The 20111-nt window shown below is 34.7% G+C and overlaps 2 protein-coding genes across 3 annotated transcripts; one reads left to right on the forward strand and one right to left on the reverse strand.

Moving 5' to 3' along the window:
- Positions 1 to 136: 136 nt before the first annotated feature.
- On the reverse strand, positions 137 to 4139 carry LOC101252064 (probable arabinose 5-phosphate isomerase). The gene is made up of 3 exons (XM_004235329.5): positions 3114 to 4139; positions 2101 to 2324; positions 137 to 559 (listed from the first exon to the last, which is right to left on the reverse strand). The coding sequence occupies exons 1-3, from the start codon at positions 3762 to 3764 to the stop codon at positions 403 to 405; spliced, it is 1032 nt and encodes a 343-aa protein (XP_004235377.1). The 5' UTR covers positions 3765 to 4139; the 3' UTR covers positions 137 to 402.
- A 4819-nt stretch (positions 4140 to 8958) lies between these two features.
- Positions 8959 to 20016, forward strand: LOC101252371 (protein kinase domain-containing protein). Of its 2 annotated transcripts, XM_010320034.4 has the most exons (9): positions 8959 to 9298; positions 9775 to 11054; positions 12407 to 12751; positions 12821 to 13754; positions 15369 to 15648; positions 17469 to 17576; positions 17659 to 17937; positions 18891 to 19034; positions 19417 to 20016. In XM_010320034.4, exons 2-9 carry the CDS (start codon positions 9836 to 9838, stop codon positions 19603 to 19605), a joined length of 3498 nt encoding a protein of 1165 aa, XP_010318336.1. In that variant the 5' UTR covers positions 8959 to 9298; positions 9775 to 9835; the 3' UTR covers positions 19606 to 20016. The 2 variants fall into 2 exon arrangements, with proteins under 2 accessions (XP_010318336.1, XP_004235378.1); XM_004235330.5 differs by having other exon boundaries at positions 12407 to 13754.
- Positions 20017 to 20111: the final 95 nt, after the last annotated feature.

Genomic DNA, 20111 nt, shown 5'->3' on the forward strand with positions numbered 1-20111 from the left:
CAATTGAATTAGTAATTGTTACATTGGCAACAAGTCTCTTTAAAAGCATCATTTGCATAATACAACACAAAGATATTGACGAACAATGTGAAAGAAAAGCCACTCTCAGCAATGTAGAGTTACTACAGATCTCTAATTGCACAAAACCAAATACATTACTTCAAAATACAATATAATGAATAGAGGATCATCATTATCACATTCTTCCTCATTGTACATTATAACAGGCACAAATGATGAAGGGTACAGAGCTCTAGCCCAATCTATAAGTCTAATAACATGACTATAATATTTTATGACTAATATTCATCATTGCTATAGGAATAAAATAACATTAGCTGAAGAAAATGGGGTAAGAAACCCAACAATATACAAAAAGAATTAATGATAATGGCAAGAACTTCACAAGCCTGCTGAGACCAGTCCATGTAAGGTAACAATACCAATCAAGACATTATCTTGATCAATAACTGGCAAGAACTGGACTGGAGATGGTGGAGATTCCATCTTCTGCATTGCATCAGCTGCCATAGCATCTGGACCAATTGTCCTTGGTTTCCTGAAACACCAAGTAAGCGTATAGAAATGTTTTAATCTCGGAGGGTCACTATTCATAACATCTGGAGTAAGTGTCATTAGATTACTCTTCATCCAACAAAAACTATGCTAATGTGTGTGTATACATTGCCATCTTACTTTTTCAATATAGACCCATATCAAAGTTGTGCATCACATGCTTAGTGAGAGATAGAAGGAAACAGAATCAATTATATACCAACATAATTCTCAGTGAAAAGATGAGTGCAGACGAAAGGGAACATATAATATCAGAGGAAGAACGTATAATGATATCATTACTGCTGCAACTATTAACACCGTCAGGGGCCAGAAGATATCTTATCAAAAATGTGCTTTAGAGGCAAAAGAGCAACGAATTATTTTTTTATAAGCTACATAAAAGGCAGAAGCAAAGAATAATTCTTTGCTTAACATCAGGTAAGTCAAAAGATGTCATCCTACTTGGATTGAACGAGGAAGAAGAAAGTGATCTCACAAAATTCAAATTCTAACTGGGAGGGAACTTGAATATTGACATCCTAGGAAATATCCAATGACTTATGCAATGTTTGTAACAGTAATTTACGAGGATCAACAGTCCGTATCCTGCCTTATGCAAGAGTTTTAACAAGAGAATATAAACCAGGGCCTGATACATGCTAGTCAGGCTTGAAAGACAGAACTAAATTAGATGATCTGTTTTATAAAGCAAACTAAATATTTGTGTAACAAAAATAAATTAGTCCATATGATGGTTAAAAGAGGCTCTATAAAACCAAAACACCAATTTCTACCCTTAACCGTTTCTGTGATGGTGGTGGAGGGGATCGGGCACTGTGACTTAGGTTCAGCAGTAAGGCAGAACGAATGTGAGGGATATGGGCATATGTCACAAGCAGCAAGCTTCAATCACACTTTGAGACAAGCCTGGTATTTAAAATGAGAGGGTCAGCCTAATCTCCAAACTTGTGAATTCCAAATAGTAATATTGGCCATTTCTATGACCAGTTTTCCCACTTGAAGCAACACAATCAGACAAATATGGGAGTCTCCCCTGATACTTGACACTTGCATATGATTAATCGTTTACTTTATTTCAACCGCTGCACAAACAGTGGTCGATCAACCGACAGCATTTACTACATCTTACCTTCAGCTAGTGCTATAGCAGATCTTTATGCAAAAAGACATACATTCTTATTGGAACAATATGCCACTGATATTCTGGAAGGAAAAGATGACACCAGGATCCTAAGTTTGACTGCCAAAGAAAATTAAGTGACACGCCATAGGTTAATGGAACACTAAGATCTATTTCCGTACCATGACATCAGCAAAAGTACTAAAATGAACTACAAGGCTAGAAAGGTTTAACCACAACAAAAATGTGCTTGTCCAGGAATTATTCTTTTATTCCTAAAGGAATTATGTGTCTTTCGTGGAAGCAATATATCTTTCTTCCTTTCTACTTTTCTTTTTCTCGTTGATAACGTCTTTCAGTGATTGCACAAATATGCAACAGATATACAAGTAAGAAATTACCTGTTACACATTTCTCCAACTGTAAGCTTGAAGATTCCTTCCCCGCTGGCTTTCAATGTCCGACGTAAATCACCATCGGTGAATGTGCCTAGCAGATGAAACTCCTCATCAATAACAAGGAGGCACCCGCATCCTTTGCTTGTCAGCTCTACAAGTTGATCCATAATAAGATCTCCTTCCTTGCAAATTGGAAGATCTTCTTTCTTCTTCATCACATCTCTAACCTGCAATGTTAGATGGCAAGCTCAGGAGTAAGATGAATATTCAACTTCAGATGCATAAACTTTTACCCCCTCACTTGAGCAGTAATGCAGTTTCCACAGGTTATGATATCCGTTTGGCTCAACCGGATGAACACATACGAAAATTGATGCAATGCTTACAAAATGGATGGAAGCTAAGGCAGCTAACCAATCAATAGTCATTGTATATCAAAATTTTCGTGACAATGATAAAATCAATTAGGCATTCTTTGAACAGTTTCTGGGGGGCTAATCTTCTATTGAGGATGAAAGAACCAAACAGACACCAGAATCCACCTCATACAAAAAAAGATGCCAGAATTTAACAAGTCCTTAGACTCGCCCTCGCATCAATTGCAACACACTATTACTGCCTATTGCAATTTAATATAACATAAGCATTAATACTTAAAGATAACCTTCTAACAGCCAAGATTTGGACAAATAACCATCTAACACCCAGGATTTGGACTGATCACCTTGCGTTTGCGAAAATATAATATCTAGGACTAAGCAAATCATACACATAAAGGTACATAAAACCAAGAATACCGTCATCTCCCAAATCATTTTTCCAAGGCCTCAACAGCAGGGGAGGGAAGGGTAGTGTGTATGCAGATCTTATTCCTAGCTTATGATGATAGAGAGGCTGTTTCTCAGCTTAGCGAATATTTCCTAGATCTTACTTCAGAACAACAATAAATACAGCACAAAAGATAACATTTCACAACGGAGCATTCAGAAGAAAGGAATGATATTACTCTTCCTCACCTTGAAGATCAAACTTTTCCCGATCCTCCCAGCAGGGTGGTTGGCAGCATACTCCTCCCGGCTCAAATTCCTCGCCGCCATTAAAGCAATCGCCACCGTATCTCCAAAAACCATCTGAATAGCGGTAGACGTCACAGGTGCCAAATCAAAAGGGCACAATTCTCTCTCTAAAGGCAAATGCACATTCAGATCACACACACCCATCAAAGAATTAGGCTTTACCGAAGTAACCGAAATCAAAAAGACCCGTTTCGCCTTTGCACAAGGCACAAGCTTTAACAATTCTTCCGTATTCCCACTCTTGCTAAACATAACCAAAACATCTTGCGGATCCAAAATGCCAATGTCTCCATGAAGGGCATCAACAGGGGATAAAAACCCAGATTTAATACCGAGAGAAACAAGGGTCTGTGATATTTTCTGGGAAACAAACCCAGATTTCCCCACACCAGTAAAGTAAATGGAACCTTTGGCATTAAGTAGAGTTTGGGTAAAATTAAGAGTTTGAGAAAGATCAAGATTTTGAAAGAAATGATTGAGATAATTCTGCTGGGCTTTGAAGAGCTTAAGAAGCTGATCTGGGTCAATTGAATCTTGCTTTGAGGAGGAGTTATTAAAGAATTCCCGATATGGTGGTGGAAGAGACCCCATTTTTTTGGATCTTGATTCCTCTGTTATCTCCTTCTCCCTCTCTATTGAAAGGTATTACCAGTACTTGTGTAAATGTGTGAAAGAGAGAAGAAGCCGGGAGAGAATGTGAGCGTTCAATTATTAACGCGGGGATTGAGAGGAAGCTGGTATTTAGCAGAATTCAGTGTAGAATCTGCAGATCAAGTTGCTCGTTTAAATAATCAAGGAGGGGGTAACGGGTAAGTAATCATTCATCCTTGAAAAGCAATAAGAGAGTTGGAGTTTGGGTTCGAGCCCCTTGAGTACCAAGTTATTTTTGTCAAAGGAGCTTTTTTTTTTTAATATAAAATTTCTCAACGAACTTTAATATAAATTATTATACAAAAGGTAAAAGTTAAAAGAAAATAATCATTTGTTGTCATTTGAAAAGAGATCTTTAAGTTTGAATTTGAATATTGATTATTGTTGTTAAAAAAAAATTACACTATCTAATGATCAATTTTTTGGTTATTTAATAGTCTGTTTGGATCCAAGTGATGCAGTGTGGGAGTTAAATCAAGTGCTTTCAAGTTTCAATTACATGTACGTATGAATATGTCATATGCATCAACTGCTTATTTATTATTATGAGTAGAAAGGGGATGGATCAGGGGACTTGCTTATAGACCAAAGTTGACAGATATCTAGATATTAAATTTAAAGATGTTGACACAAATTAAAATATACTATTTTTCTTCTAATTTTAACAGTTTTCTAATTGTAAATTAAACTTGAAAATGACTCTTATGAATGATCTTTCATCTATACATTTTGTTTTTAAAATTTATTTTTAATGATAAATCTTTAAATGGTTGGACTCTTTACAATAATTAAATTTTTTCTTATTTTGCTGGATTTACATATGTGATATCTTCGTCTATTTTTTTTTCTTTCTTCAACGACATGATTTATTTGACTACTTTGGATATCCACTAGCTCCAGAACATGCCATAAATTTCTCTTTCTATATTCGATATTCATTATTCATATTAAAATTTGATTAAATTTAAACTTGTGTAAAAAAATTATACATAAAAAATATGAAGTATATAACACTCCTTTAACAAAATCAATTTCATACCCTACAAAGCTTGAAATCAAATTCTTTAATTGAGAACAAATAACTACTTATCACTCCATTATCATTTACAATTCAAGGGTCTTTGTTAATCTCTGCTACCTGTGATATTTTTTTATCTTCTTTATGTATGATGCAATTTCTTTACTAAATATTTATTTTTTAAAATGTTTTAACTTGAAAAAAAAATCATCATAAAATTTGTATTTATCTTTAATGATGATAAGTTTTGATAGTAACACATATGCTATTTCACGTTTAAAATTATAAATTTCAAATTTTGCAATCACACTAAAATGTCAAGTGATTTAAGAAGTATAAAAGTATGCATTCATTTTAAAATTGTTTTAAATTCAAAAAAAGTTTGACACTATATTTTCATTTATTCAAAATATATTTTTATGACTTTTTTATAGTCATAAAAATATTATGACATGGTAAGATCATAAGAATCGAAAATAACATTTAAGAACATTTTTTTTAGGAAAACTTTTTACGTGTTAAATTGTGCCATATATAAACTAATAAAAATGTGCTGGAGACTTGCAGAACTTATTTTGGATTATCTCATCATGTCATATATATGGACAAAAACACTGGCCAATATTTAATACTTGACAAGTCTTTTGTACAATATCAATTTTTTTTTTATTTTATCAATCCAGATAAACAGGTCTATCCGATGGAAATTTGAATTTAAAATCTCTGAAATTCAAATTTTATGAATAATTGAATCTATCAATAATTTTATATTTATGATATTAAAGTCCATATAATATATAAAAAAGAAAATTAACTTATGTAGTATACAATATAATTTTTTATCAAGTAAATTTAGATCGTATAAATATTCTGTCCCCACCAAATCCACGCCCCCCAGACATGGGTCCTTGGAGGAACCTATCGAAATAAGCCAATTTTTTTGTGTTCTTGCGGCCTAAGCCCAATAAAATAAGGCCTAATTGTTCCAGTTTGTTGGGTCAATAGAAGGGCCCAACTATACGGGTGAATTGGAAAAGGAAAAATTGTATATAATAGCAAATTAATAATCTAAAATAAATGGAGTGGTTAGGATTTAATTTCGTTGTGCTTTATAGTAAACGTTTGCAAAAAAAATGTCAGACGCCTCTTTCCCAAATATCTCGCTCTCCATTCTCCTCCAATCTCTCGCTCGCTTCCTTACATTTTATACAAACACAAGTGTATAAAAATTGTTTCTAATTATATAAAGCAGAGAAAATTGTATAAATACATATATTTTTGTTCCCCTCTCTCCCTTCTTCAAGATTTCGCTCGCCACTCTCCCAAATCTCGCTCACCACCCTAGCCTTTCTCACTTATACAAACAGAAGCGGAATGTATAAATTGCGTTCCTGTTTGTATAAAGCGTGAAAAAATTGTATATACACATGCAAATACATATATTTTCGTCCTATACACTTATAATTATACAATAAAAATATTCCTCTGCCCAGTTTCTTTTGTCTTTCTCTCTTTCTCATTTTATACAATTTTCAAAGTGTATCGAATTTCTCTCTTTCTCATTTTATACAATTCGATTCAATTGTATATTTCTTGTCAAGTCTCTTTTGTCTTTCTCTCTTTCTCATTTTATACAAATTCAAATTGTATATAATCGCTCTATACACTTATAATAATACAATTCGTTTTATACACTTCATTTTTATACAATTCTCTATCCAAGTGTTTTTTTCTTTCTTGTTTTATACACTTCGTTTTATACAATTTGCTTCAACTGTATATGTATAGCAAATTATACCTTTTCTATGTTTGATATGGAGTGCAATTATGCAAACTTTGTTATAGCGTACAAATATGATTTTTCTATTTGTTATATGTAAAAGTTGCCCAATTGAAAAAATAGCATCATTTTAGTGCCTCGTGATTCACGAACATATCATAATTTAGTACGATCTTCATTTTAGTATCGTGTCAAATTATTCACAAGTCTAAGTATAAAATTAATAGAACTTGCATGTGCCAAATTATTCGCAAGTCTCGCAAGATTGAAAACTTGCGTCTATTCAATTGTTTCTCAAGGTATAACTAACACGTCATATTTTAGTACAACCTTTATTTACTTATCTAACTAAATTATTCATATACTTTTTCGTATCGTAGTACTTTCAAATGTTTAATTACTGTTCACAAGTTATTACTCATAATTTTGATACATTCATCATTGTTTATTTTGTTGAAGTATTCACAAGTCTTATGGTCGTGTACTTAGATTATATCGCAAAAAGCATTTTTATGCAAATTCCTTAAAAAGAGCATAACTCATAAACAGTGAGCCACTAAATGCTATTTGTATAACAAACTAAAAATAAACAAGACAGACAAATTTAAATAGAATAAAGTACAAAAATTTCATAATTATTATCAGCTAAAAGCAGACACATTGACGAACACCTGCTTTTGACAACCTCTTCCTCGTGTAATAGTATAAAGTTCTGATGAATCATTCTATGAATTCAAAAAGGAAAAAGAAAAACATACACCAAATATACAAACCAAAAAACTTAATAAGCTAGAACAATACACAACATGCCAATATATATATATATACTCATAGAAATGATTATTATTTAGTACACATAAAAGTTGTGTAGGACCAATTTGACGTCAAACACGCTGCACACTTTATAACTATTAGTTTTAATTAAGAAATCGATATTTAATTGTTGTACCACTTGTACAAATAACAAAACCATAATGTGCATAGGATACTTATTAAATGCCCAAGTAGCAATCCATAAATAGCAAATTCTAAAAGTAGTAGCTTGTTAAACTAATATTATTACTGATTTTGATCACTTTTAGAATCAAATCATAAAAATATTTAACAAATATTTAAGTGTCATAATTATAAAAAATGTAATTAACAATTATGATGTATTTTTCAACTTATTAATATGTAAAAAGCTATAATTTATAATACTTTTTATATATTTTTTGAATATTTAATTTTTGAAAATATTGAATAATTATAATCTAATTTATTTTTGAAAATTAATCAAATTGACTTTTAAAAAAATGCAACATGACAAATAAAAATGAACGAAGGGAGCATTGAAAAAGAATATACTACTCTTCTTAATCACCTTTACTTCATTCTCGATTTTGCATGCACTTTTTAAAAATATAACAGTTAATACGAGTATTTTACTGCAATAATCATATATAGGTTGTGTAATATTAGATTTTGAAAAATAATTTAAAAAACAAGTAAAGTACAATTAAAGAAAAAAGATTATCGTTTCTGGATGAAGAAAGAAAAATAAATTCTAGATATAATAAAAATTACAAATAAAAGAATTGAAATTAATAAATCAATTAACCTATCCATATTTAAATGAATTTAAGTAAATTTATTATATCTGAGTATAAATAGTCCAGTGAGCAGCATCAAATATATGCCAGACACACGAACTCATAATTGTGGAATATACGGGAGCAGCAAACTAATAAAGTTCCATTTAATATTTTAAATTATTGCATTTACACCAATTAAACCATTTAGGAGTTGTTTTGTACCGTTTGATATGAGGTCTAAAAAATATAATAACCCTAAAAGATAAAATATAAAATTATTTTATCTCGTGTTTGATCGAAGATATCAAGCAATTATGTAGATTGATATTATTTATTTCACTATTTATACCTTAATAATGAGATAAATTGTTTTTTTAATATAGTGAAATAACTAATACCAATCCAAATAATTCCTTAGACGTTGAAATCCATCTATCTGAAACTTAATCGATGAAAAAAGTATATAAACAATCACATTAAATAGATTGTTATATTACAAAATAACAAATTCAATCCAATAAGAAAAATTTCAAATATCAACTAAATAGAATATTGCATTTAATGTAATAGTATGATACAATAAGACAATATAATAAACTAATATTTTGAAGAAAATTCACATTTGATAAACAATATTTTACTTTATAAATGAATTTAAATTAATCAAAAAAAAATATCGAACAAGTGAAAATAAATCAAACGTCAAGGAGTCAATTTACACCCATAAACTAGTAAAACATCAATTATTAATTTTAATTTTGTAGAATATTTAATTGGACAACACACATATGACCCCCATAATTTTGCAGGCCAATCGAAAGAGAAATTAAACCAAACCCAAACCCGGAAAAAGAAAATCAGTCTTCCCCACCAAACAGGGAACAAAGAATCACAAATCACAAGAGCTAAAAGGAAAAAAAAAAAAAAAATTCAAAATCAAACGCTTCCATTTTCTTGGAATTTTGTGAAGGGGCAGTATTCAGCTTGCTGTGTAGTTGATTGTGATGTTTGTGTACGAAGTATTCTGAGTTTTGTTGTGTTTTTACCCTTCTGTGGATGGTGGCAATGGATTCAATTGGGTCATATCGTTCACCTTCGATCTGTAAGTTCTCAATTTTCACTATTTTTTTCTTCTTTAGATTTTCAAAATTTCTTGCTGATTTTAAGCTGTTTGTTGTTCTTGTATTATTTAATTTTTAAATAATTATGGGAATTCATAGTGGGTGCTGCTTTTTAGGGTTTGGAAAAAGTGGAGATCTTTGAATCGGAGGGTGGGAAATCTAGCTAGGGTTTTGGTACTGAGTTGCCCAGAAAATGTGGGAAATCCCTAGGAAGGAAGTTCTAATTTTGAGATATTTATTGATTAAAGTTTTGATTTTTTTCATTGGGATCCGCCAGATACATCCATTCGGTCATTACACTTGTTTCTAGTTAGGTTCAACTTTTGCATATAGTTCTTTTTTGCTTATTGAGTTTCTTGGAGCTATTATTGCTGTCAAATTTTGGATTGATGTCTTAAGTTGGACTTTTTGTCCTTGCATTTTTTGGTAATTTATCTTTGTTTCTTTTGTATTTCAGGTATGGTGAATTCATTGTAGTAGTAAAAGATTGTGAAACTTATTGGTTCACCATTATTTAAATGGCGAACCCTATCTCAGTAGATGTAATACTGGAATACTTGCGGAAAAATAAATTAACTAGGGCCGAGGCTGCTTTCCGGGGCGAACTGAATGATCACCCTGATCTGAATGGCGTTCTTCAGAAGCTTACTATTGAGGACAAAGAGTTGAGTCAATCAACAGAAGGAACAAGTAGGGGCAAAGCAACGTCAGAGACTCCGGTGACAACTTTACGGAACAGTGAGGAAGTTTACAAGGAGACAAGTTCGAGGAGCAGTGGGGAAATATCTAAGGAGCTTATTGTTAAGGAGATAGAGTGTGGTACCGGGAGAAATGGTGCAGACTGCAACTGGAAAAATGTCCAAGAGCAGAAGAAAGTTAATGAATCCGCTGGAACAAGTGACAAAAACTTCAGTTTTGCGAACAGTTCGGAGGATACTATTGATCTGTATTCGTGGAAATACCCTCCTGTTAACAGTCCGGTTACTTATCAGCATGATGGTGGAGCTACCATTGACCTCTCCAGTTTGGTGCACTCTGGGAAGTCTAAGTTCAATTCTTCTGAAGTCTTTGATAGTGGTAAGGCTCATGCAAAATGTGAGGAAGATGTCAGTTTTTCAGGTGAAAAGAGAACTTCTTGGCCCGGAAGTACTAGCAAAGACACTGTAGAGCCAAAGCACGACATTGGTCGAAATGTTGATCTCAAGGAGGTTGATCAGCAAATTAAGCTAAGTGGGACATGCTCCAAAGATGTAATAATTAATCATCCTTGGTCTAAAAGTGATGAATTTACACACCTTTCTTCTGAGTCTTGGAGAGACTGCACAGTTAAAACTGTTTTCCCGTTTCCCAAAGGAGATGTCTCGACAAGTTATGATCATGACATTGGTAGTACTGACAGGAAAGAAGGAAAACGAAAAACAGAGGTGAGTGATGTTAGGGCAGCAATAAAAGAACAAGTGGATGAGGTGGGAAGAGCTTTGTATCTTGGGAAGACACAAGGAAGTGAACCAAAAGAATTCAGCGGCCTAGGCTTTTCATTTGTTTCTGAAAGTCAGAAAGAAGGATTCCCTAGGTTGCCACCTGTTAGATTGAAGTCAGAAGAGAAGTCCTTCAGTATTCCTTGGGAGGAAAAGTTTGAACGAGATGGACCTGCCTCAAAGACTAATAATGCTGACAATGCATTTTTCATTGGTTCATTTCTTGATGTTCCCATCGGACAAGATCTTACCAGTTCAGGTTTGCTTTTTTAATAAACAACTTTAGCTTGTAGGTTTAGAGGAAAGTAAATTTAGCTTGTGGGGTTCAGTGCACTTTAACCTCCAGGTGATCCTGTTCTGGAGTATGTGGGTTTCCATGATTGATTTGAGTACAGTCCCATTAGCATTATTTTCCCAACGTGGGGGTTCTTGGAAGCTTTACTGAAAACATAGTTAGTCAAAGTCTTGTAAATGAATAAATGGAAATCAATATCTTTAACATAGAAGATACGGCTGGTGGCGCCTGAAATTCTTGGAGTGGAAATTTATAATCTGAGAAATCATGTGAAGTAATAAAATTTATGGATCCAAGAACTATTTTGGCTATCTAAGAAAAAAGAAAATGCAGTTTAGAGGGGTAAACTGCATAACAAGTTGTCAATCTAGATATATTTGGCAGCTGATCACCACCATCTCTAACCAGTGTATTATAGAATGGTACACAAGATAAATGGTACTAAGTTCCTGGGATGCTTGCTTATTCTCCTATCTCCCAGACTATCCTATGGTTGCTGTGCGAGGAGGGGGCTTTTGGTGAACTGCAGCTTGCTTGGGGATTTCACAAGGATATTATGTTCCAAATAATTCTCGTGTAAAATCTGATTTTTGCTCCTGATTTTATGGACTGAAAAATGATCATAATATTTGCGACCTGATGTGCGTTTGTAGACATTCTAAATATGGAATTGAGGTTTATTGATCAACAAATAAGTGTGGATCATCTTGTCCACAGAAAAGAACTTTATACAAGGAGAAATCTTCTCCGGAGTCTCAAAAAGCTACTTGTTATTGAGGAAGTCTGGGACCATGAGCGCATAAGCTCTTTGTGTGGCTTCAGCTTTCTCTTTTCTGTGTCAATAATTTTCTTTCTTACAGTTGTATCATTTTTATTATGTTTTTTCTGCTGAATAATGCAATTGGATTGGCTGCCTACTGTTGCTACCTCTGTGGACATGACATTTTGAATTTCTAACTTTTTACCTTTATGAATGTACAACTCTGCATGGTTTTATAGTTCATATAAATAGATGTTAGATTCATGATTTTTGCTGGTTATGCCTTGCATGTGGAGCATAGTCATGTTTTTTATTGCTTTCCTTAGATAAAAACAATAGAGAAGGATCACCTAGATATGAATTATTCAATGTTCGTAGACCATTGATTATTATCTCTCTTATCATATTTTGGTTTCTATGTTAGGTAGTTCCTGGAGTTGTCTTGACTGAGTGATTCATTCATCTACTTATCCCTGTCTTAGTGCTTCTTGAACTTCTATATATATTGCTTACTCATGGCTTGTGCTGTAATCATCACTGCTTTACTGAATGGCAGGTGGAAAAAGGCCTGCAGGAGGTAGTTGGCTCTCTGTAAGTCAAGGCATTGCTGAGGACACTTCTGATCTGGTTTCTGGTTTTGCAACAGTTGGTGATGGACTGAGTGAATCTATTGATTACCCCAACGAATATTGGGACTCCGATGAGTATGATGACGACGATGATGTTGGCTACACAAGACAACCTATTGAGGACGAGACATGGTTTTTAGCTCATGAAATTGATTACCCCAGTGATAATGAGAAGGGAACAGGGCATGGGAGTGTTCCAGATCCTCAAAGAGAGCAAAACCGAGAAGAAGATGATGAACAATCTTTTGCAGAAGAGGATTCCTGCTTCTCAGGTGAGCGATATTTCCAATCAAAAAATGTTGGTCCAGTTAGGCCTGCAGATGATCACATAGGGCTGTCAGTGTCTGAAATGTACAGGAGAAATGATCAGAGCAACTTGATTGCCCAATATGATGGCCAGTTGATGGATGAAGAAGAACTAAATTTGATGCGTGCCGAGCCAGTTTGGCAGGGCTTTGTTACTCAAACAAATGAACTTGTCATGTTGGGGGATGGTAAAGTCCTGAATGAGTGTGGAAGGCCTCGGCCGGATGATATTTGCATGGACGATGACCAACACGGTTCAGTTCGGTCTATTGGTGTGGGGATTAACAGTGATACTGCTGATTTTGGAAGCGAAGTGCGTGAAAGTTTGATTGGAGGGAGTAGTGAGGGGGACCTAGAGTACTTCCATGATCATGATACCAGTATTGGTGGGTCCAGACACCTACCACCCATTTCAGATAAGCCTTATTCAGAGAGATCAAAGAGAGAAAAGAAAGCAGCTAAACATAGTTCTGACAAGTTTGTTACTGTGGCTGACAAAGGAAGCTATGTGCAGAAAATGAATCACTTGGATGGAGGATTCTCATTTCCCCCTCCTAGAGATGGAGAGTTAGTTCAGACAAGCTCGAGTAAGTCTTTATGGTCAAACAAGTGCAACACTGTTGTCAGTGATGAAGCTGATGATTCTCTGATGGCAAGTGATGACATGCTTGCTCCGTGGAGACGCAAAAGCAGCGAGTCTTCACCTGTCAAGAGCTCAAGAGATGAAAGCAATGCACACGTCGCAGGATCAGAAAATTCTAGCCCTTCTTCTCTTTCAAACTATGGCTATGCTGAACGGGAGCATGTGAAGAAAGAAGAGACAAAAATAGCCAGTGCAAGAGAAGAAGACGTAGGGGCGTCACTGGAGGATGAGGAAGCAACAGCCGTACAGGAGCAAGTAAGGCAGATCAAGGCACAGGAGGAGGAATTCGAAACCTTTGATCTAAAGATTGTGCATAGGAAAAACAGGCATGTTCAATCTCCTATTGGTTTATGAATCCTAGTGGACATAGTTCACTTTAGCTGATATTAATACATTTTCTTTGAGATTTCCCTAGCAAGAGGAAATAGCTTAGTTATTTGCTACGAGAATCTTCATATTTCAATGCGTGTAGCTAGCTTTTTATCTAACTAACAAAAACAAAATATGCTGGTTTTCTATCTATAAACTTAATTTATAAGAGGCAGAGACAGTTAACTCTATACATTTGAAACGAGCACTGCTTGGAAGAATTGAAGGTGTAACAAGTACATGGAGAACTCCTCCACAGCTCTAGGGATAGTTTTTACTTCCTACCAACAAATCTTGAGCGCTATGTAGAGAACATAGAACAGTTGAGGAACCATTTTCTTGATTTCATGGACATCTCAGCTAAGCACCATTGCTGAAGCAGTGGAATCAACCCCAAGGGTGAATGCAGACATGAAATCTAAGGTCACTAACTAGGACTTTCCCTTTGAAATAGACAACTGATCCTTCTAGGAAGGTGTATCCATGGTGACATTTTCCCTTTTGATAGTTGAGATTTCGATTGGACCTTGTTTATGCAAAAATAGTGCACGTGAATTTTATATATATTTATATGGATCAAACTTATGGACAAATGGGTGAACAAAGCAGTAAATTTAACAGCATTTATTGCTCTGAAGCTGTAATTTATGTGTGTGTGTGTGTGTGTGTGTGTATCTATATGTATGTGTATATATATACACATATATTTGTATTCTTTCTTTGAAGGAATTCCGTTTAGAGCTTAAAAAGGACTTAAAATTATATATGCCCTTTAAATTAAGTGTGGTAGTCAATAACTGTTAAAGATTTTTGGATGTAAGCTGCTAGGTGTTAGTGCCCACCGGACCTGTATTTCATTCTCGACAATGAACAAGCTTATCAAATAATTTAAGATGTATTTAAAAATTCTAAAAAATGGAAAAATCCCCTCTGTGACATATGATACGTGGTTTTTTACCTGAAGTTAAACACAATGCCTTGCCTTTTAGTTAGCATGAAAGATTTATTATATATTTGTTTTGTCATTCTATCTTTGTGTGTTTGAGGAGCTTGGAGGTTTAGGATCAATTATAGTTGGGAACTTGGTTAGTGTTAACTTGAGGGGTTTTCATTTGAAGAAATTTCACTACAACTATTGTGGTTCAACACCAATGCTTTTGAATTGCCTTTTTGCATCTACAATGTTTCGCCCTAGAAATGGATCAATTCCTTGTCATAAACATTTCTGATCAATCTCAAAGCTTCTATACATGCTGGGTCTGTTGTGTAGGAAACTGTCCATGACTTCTGTGTTAGTTCTTTCTTATATCTGACTGTAGCAACTTCATCTGTTTTTATACTTCAACCAATGTTATTTCTATATATATATTATGTTTATAATTATTTTTGATATATTTTTATTTTTACCTTGCAAGTGTATCTTAACAAGTCTCTGCATCCTATGTTGGATGCTTTTATATCTGCATTCATCATGCATACTTTATATTTCTGTGATGAGTTTTCTTCATCTAGCCTAGCTTTTATGTTTAGACATGAAATATTTTGTTAATTGGATTTATCTTTTGGATCAGAACTGGCTTTGAGGAGGACAAGAATTTCCATGTCGTTTTAAATTCAGTTTTAGCCGGGCGATATCAAGTTACTGAGTATCTTGGATCTGCTGCATTTAGTAAAGCTATCCAAGCTCACGATCTTCACACTGGCATGGATGTTTGTGTAAAGATCATAAAGAACAATAAAGATTTCTTTGACCAGAGCCTTGATGAAATAAAGCTTCTCAAGTATGTCAACAAGCATGATCCCGCTGACAAGTACCATTTACTTCGGTTGTATGATTACTTCTATTATCGAGTAAGTAAATTCTTAGTTTTTCTTCATTAAACTAATATTTCATTCATGTGGTGCGAAAACCCCTTTATAAAAGTTGTGTACAGTAAGTAAAGAACCTACACAAGAACATGGTTCTTTAAGAAATTCACTCAATCATATTACCTGGATAAGTTTGTTTTTATAGAAAAACAAAATTTTGCCCTAATTTAGACATTTTTTCTCACCACCTTCAAAAGCTTCCTATTTTTTCTCTCCATGTAACCAACATTTTGTGGGTGCTAGAGGAACTGCAACCGGGGTTCTGCATCTTCTTTTTCCTTTGTGAATTGCCAACTGAGCATAAATCTTTGACCCATGCTGGCATCAACCTTAGCTTTTCCTACCTTGGTTTTCTATATCATGTGTCTCTTCTTTTCAAGTGGAAGTCTTCTGATCCTTTATAATGAATGGAAATCTTCTGATTGTAAAAATAGCAACTTATAAGTAAGATTCAATTCTCTATGGTCAGCACAAAGAGGCCTGATATAAGAACCAGAACTAATATGGGCTGAATATGTACACTTCAAAAACTCTATTGCCCTTAATTTTTTAGGAAGTAAAGGAAAATTGAACAAAGTTCTAAATCATACAATCAACTTGTAAAGCTAGAAAGCCAAAAAAGTATCAAACAATGTAAGAAACTTATGCACAGATTCAACCTGGCCCTTGGAGCATACCTCTGTTGGCTTCTGAGGCGTATCCAGAATTTCGAGATGATGGTTGCATTACGAAAAGGTGGATCTGTGATATAAATTTGATTGGTTTACATTTAGGTTCTTATCACTGAAATCCATTAAATTTTAAAATTATAGACCCAAATTATTTTTATCTATCCAAGCCATTCAGAAAAAACGTTTCCCAATTTTAGAAAGGAAAATAATAAAAGATTCAAATTTCTAACCTCTCTAAGAGAGGTGCACCCAATCATCATCGCACGACATTATGGTACTTCAAGTGTGGGTTTGCACATCTATATTTAAATATTTTTTTAAAAATATAACACTACTATATATGATTTTAGGAGGGGAGCGTGGGTTCACATGAACCCGTTGACCCCCTCCTGGATACGCCTCTGGTTGGCTTTCCTGCTATACCTTCCAAAGATGCGTGCTGGAAGGTGAACCGTACTTCCATTGTTCTTTAACAAATTTTCTGTCTGACGAGCCAGTAGCATACCACTTAATGTTCTAACAACTGCCCTACCAAGTCCATATAAATCGGAAAACACATCTTAAAAGTTAATTTTTCCACTTCACAATGAAGGAAAAGTTGTTAAAATCTTTAGCTTCTGACTTTCACATAAAATATCTATAACATAATGAATCTCCTCCTATGCAAATCAGAATGAGTCAGCTGAGCTCCTGGTCTGCAATCCAACAACCTTAGGAGGAGAATTGGATGATCGGGCCGAGGGCTGCCCCCTTTTGACTTTTTCCCTAATGACCGACCCTTTAAGGCCAATTACAAGTGTGAAACTGATGAAAGTGGTTTGTGGCCTCATTTTGCATGATTTGTACTGTCCTTCTGGTGTCTACACTTCAATATATATAGGATTTTATGTTAACTGCACCTTCCAAAATTTTAAAGCTGAACCATCTTTTTTACTTCCCTATTAACGGAATTCCTTCTAAATGCTAAATTCCATCTACTCCGTGGTCTGCGCTGGGCCACTGCCTTGTCTGTTTTGAAAGCAAAACCATATAACCAAGGAAACATCTTTATGTACAATTTTGAATGATAAGCTGAAAAAACTCTTGGACTATGAAATGCAATTCCCTACTGAACGTTGTGTTTGTTATCAGGAACATTTGTTAATTGTATGTGAGCTCCTTAAAGCAAATCTTTACGAGTTCCATAAATTTAATAGAGAATCTGGAGGAGAAGTCTACTTTACCATGCCAAGACTGCAGGTTTGTCACATTGCTATATCCATAAAGATTTTATGTTATCAATGATGCTTCTCTTCTGACTCGATATGAATCACTGCTGCAGTCAATCACTATACAATGTTTGGAGGCTCTTCAGTTTTTGCATGGCCTTGGGCTTATACATTGTGACTTGAAACCTGAGAACATATTGGTGAAAAGCTACAGTAGATGTGAAGTGAAGGTGATTGATCTAGGAAGCAGTTGTTTCGAAACCGATCATCTTTGTTCTTATGTCCAATCTAGATCCTACCGCGCACCTGAAGTTATTTTGGGACTTCCATATGATAAGAAGATCGATATCTGGTCACTTGGCTGCATCCTAGCAGAACTTTGCACGGGAAATGTAGGTTCTTTCTTTATGCATTTGTGTTTTTAACCTCTTTTTAACTAGTGAAAGTATGATTCTGATGTTAGGGAACTTTCACCTGTCATAGCAGACACTATGGTAGTTCCTAAATTTTTATCCACTGTCCTCACATTTTTAAGAAGCTGCAGAGTTGACTTCTGTGATTTGGGACGCACGATGTTGTGGAGTTAGATGTGGCACCAAAACTCTTGGAAGCCTTAATATTGTCTGCCATGTAATCCTAGTGTCTAAGAAGGTTTCTGGTGGTGTATTTGGAAGTCCATTTTAAAGGAATAATCAGTATCCTTCTCCATGTTTTACTATACTAGTCGACAGTCATACTGCCACTTTTAATTTTGACACCGTTTTGCCTGCTGAGTGGCATTCTTTTTAAGTGGAATTGGAAGAAGCAAACCTATTAAAGTGGCATGTGTAGTGCAGACTAGGTGGAGCCAACTCATCTGTTGTGAACTAATATTTCATTAAGTGTATACAATCTCTCTGATAGATTTGGAATATTGGTGACAATTAGAAAATTTGTATCTAGTTTGACAGGCAGGAGTACTCAAATAACCGTAGTATTTTGATACTACAGTTCTGTTTAACACATCAATTTGCTGATTGCCAATCCTTCTTGAGGACTCTGCAATGCACTATCCGGATTTAGTCGGACCCCAATGCAGATAACTGGACACCGGTTGGGAAATTAAAAAAAAGAACAAAAAGTTATCAAAAAAAAAGTAAAGCAGAAAGCTAATGACCAATAGTTAGCTTACATGTCATTCATTCTTTGCCAATTTGTTTTCAGAGATAAAGCCTTCAATCTTCATGTGTGCTTGTTATGACTACTTGTTTTGTTTGATGCTCATACAATGCATACAGGTTTCTTTATTGTAATGTTCTGATTCAAATATTGCTCCAAGTGGAAATTGAAGACTTTTTATGTGCAGGTGCTTTTTCAAAATGACTCTCCTGCCACATTACTTGCTAGGGTGATTGGTATTATAGGTCCCATTGACCAAGATTTGCTTGTTAAAGGACGAGATACTTATAAGTACTTCACCAAAAATCATATGCTGTATGAACGAAATCAGGTAAACTCTCTCTCCTCTGTGTGGGTTGGGTTACGGTTCAGTGATTTACTATATCTTGTATCCTCTCCGGTGACTCACCTTCAGAAGATCAATAATTTCTGTTTTATTGAAGGCAAATTTTTTATCTTGCTAAAAGTTGATTTGGTGATTAGATATACAAGTCTGGAACAATATATATTAATCGTCCAGAGAGGCCATTTGTCCTTTCTTCAAATTCTTTATCCTCTTAATGAGTTGGTGAATGGTGATTTCATACTTGTACAAAAGACTCCCATTAGTAGAGCCTAGAGGGCAACACTTGAATGTTTTCTGCTGTTGTGTTGCTCTATCTGTCTGCTGCTCTCTAATATCAATTATTGATTTCAATTCTTTCATTTTTTAGGAAACAAACAGATTGGAATGCTTGATACCCAAAAAGACATCCTTGAGACATCGTTTACCAATGGGGGATCAAGGATTTATAGACTTTGTGGCTCATCTCCTTGAAGTAAACCCAAAGAAGCGTCCATCTGCCTTGGAGGCTTTAAAACATCCATGGCTGTCATATCCATACGAACCAATATCATCTTGAGCTGTATCAGAATTCTTTGGCATTTTAACCTGCTGAAGCTCTGCAATTGCTCCAATTTGGATGCTCCAGTGATGAGATAGGAAGGATATCTCCAAGGTGGTCCGCGTTTCCTTCCAAATCACTGAGCTGTATTTCTATTTTAACCCAACTGAGAATGTAGTCTTTGCAAATGTTAATGTAACACTAGGGTTTTCTGTCTTGTTTGATGGAAGGGGATGCATGTTGTTTGTACATGGTGTGTGTTGATTCTTTTAGGTGATTAGTGATAGCTTGTGAAATAGCTGTTTATCCAATTTTGGTTGCCTTCTCCCTCATTTGCAGCAATGTATCAAATGAAGGAAGATCAGAAACATATATTTTCACGTCTGACATTTTCATCGATGGTCATAATGCAAAATTCCACTTGATGAATTATTTGTTTTCCGCGAGTTCTTTATTCCAATGCCGCCTCCCCCCTCTCTCTGCAGCAATGCTATGTCGCTGCAAAGATAATATTTGATCATCGC

This window comes from Solanum lycopersicum, chromosome 3, assembly GCF_036512215.1.
Source record: "Solanum lycopersicum chromosome 3, SLM_r2.1".
Taxonomy (NCBI): domain Eukaryota; kingdom Viridiplantae; phylum Streptophyta; class Magnoliopsida; order Solanales; family Solanaceae; genus Solanum; species Solanum lycopersicum.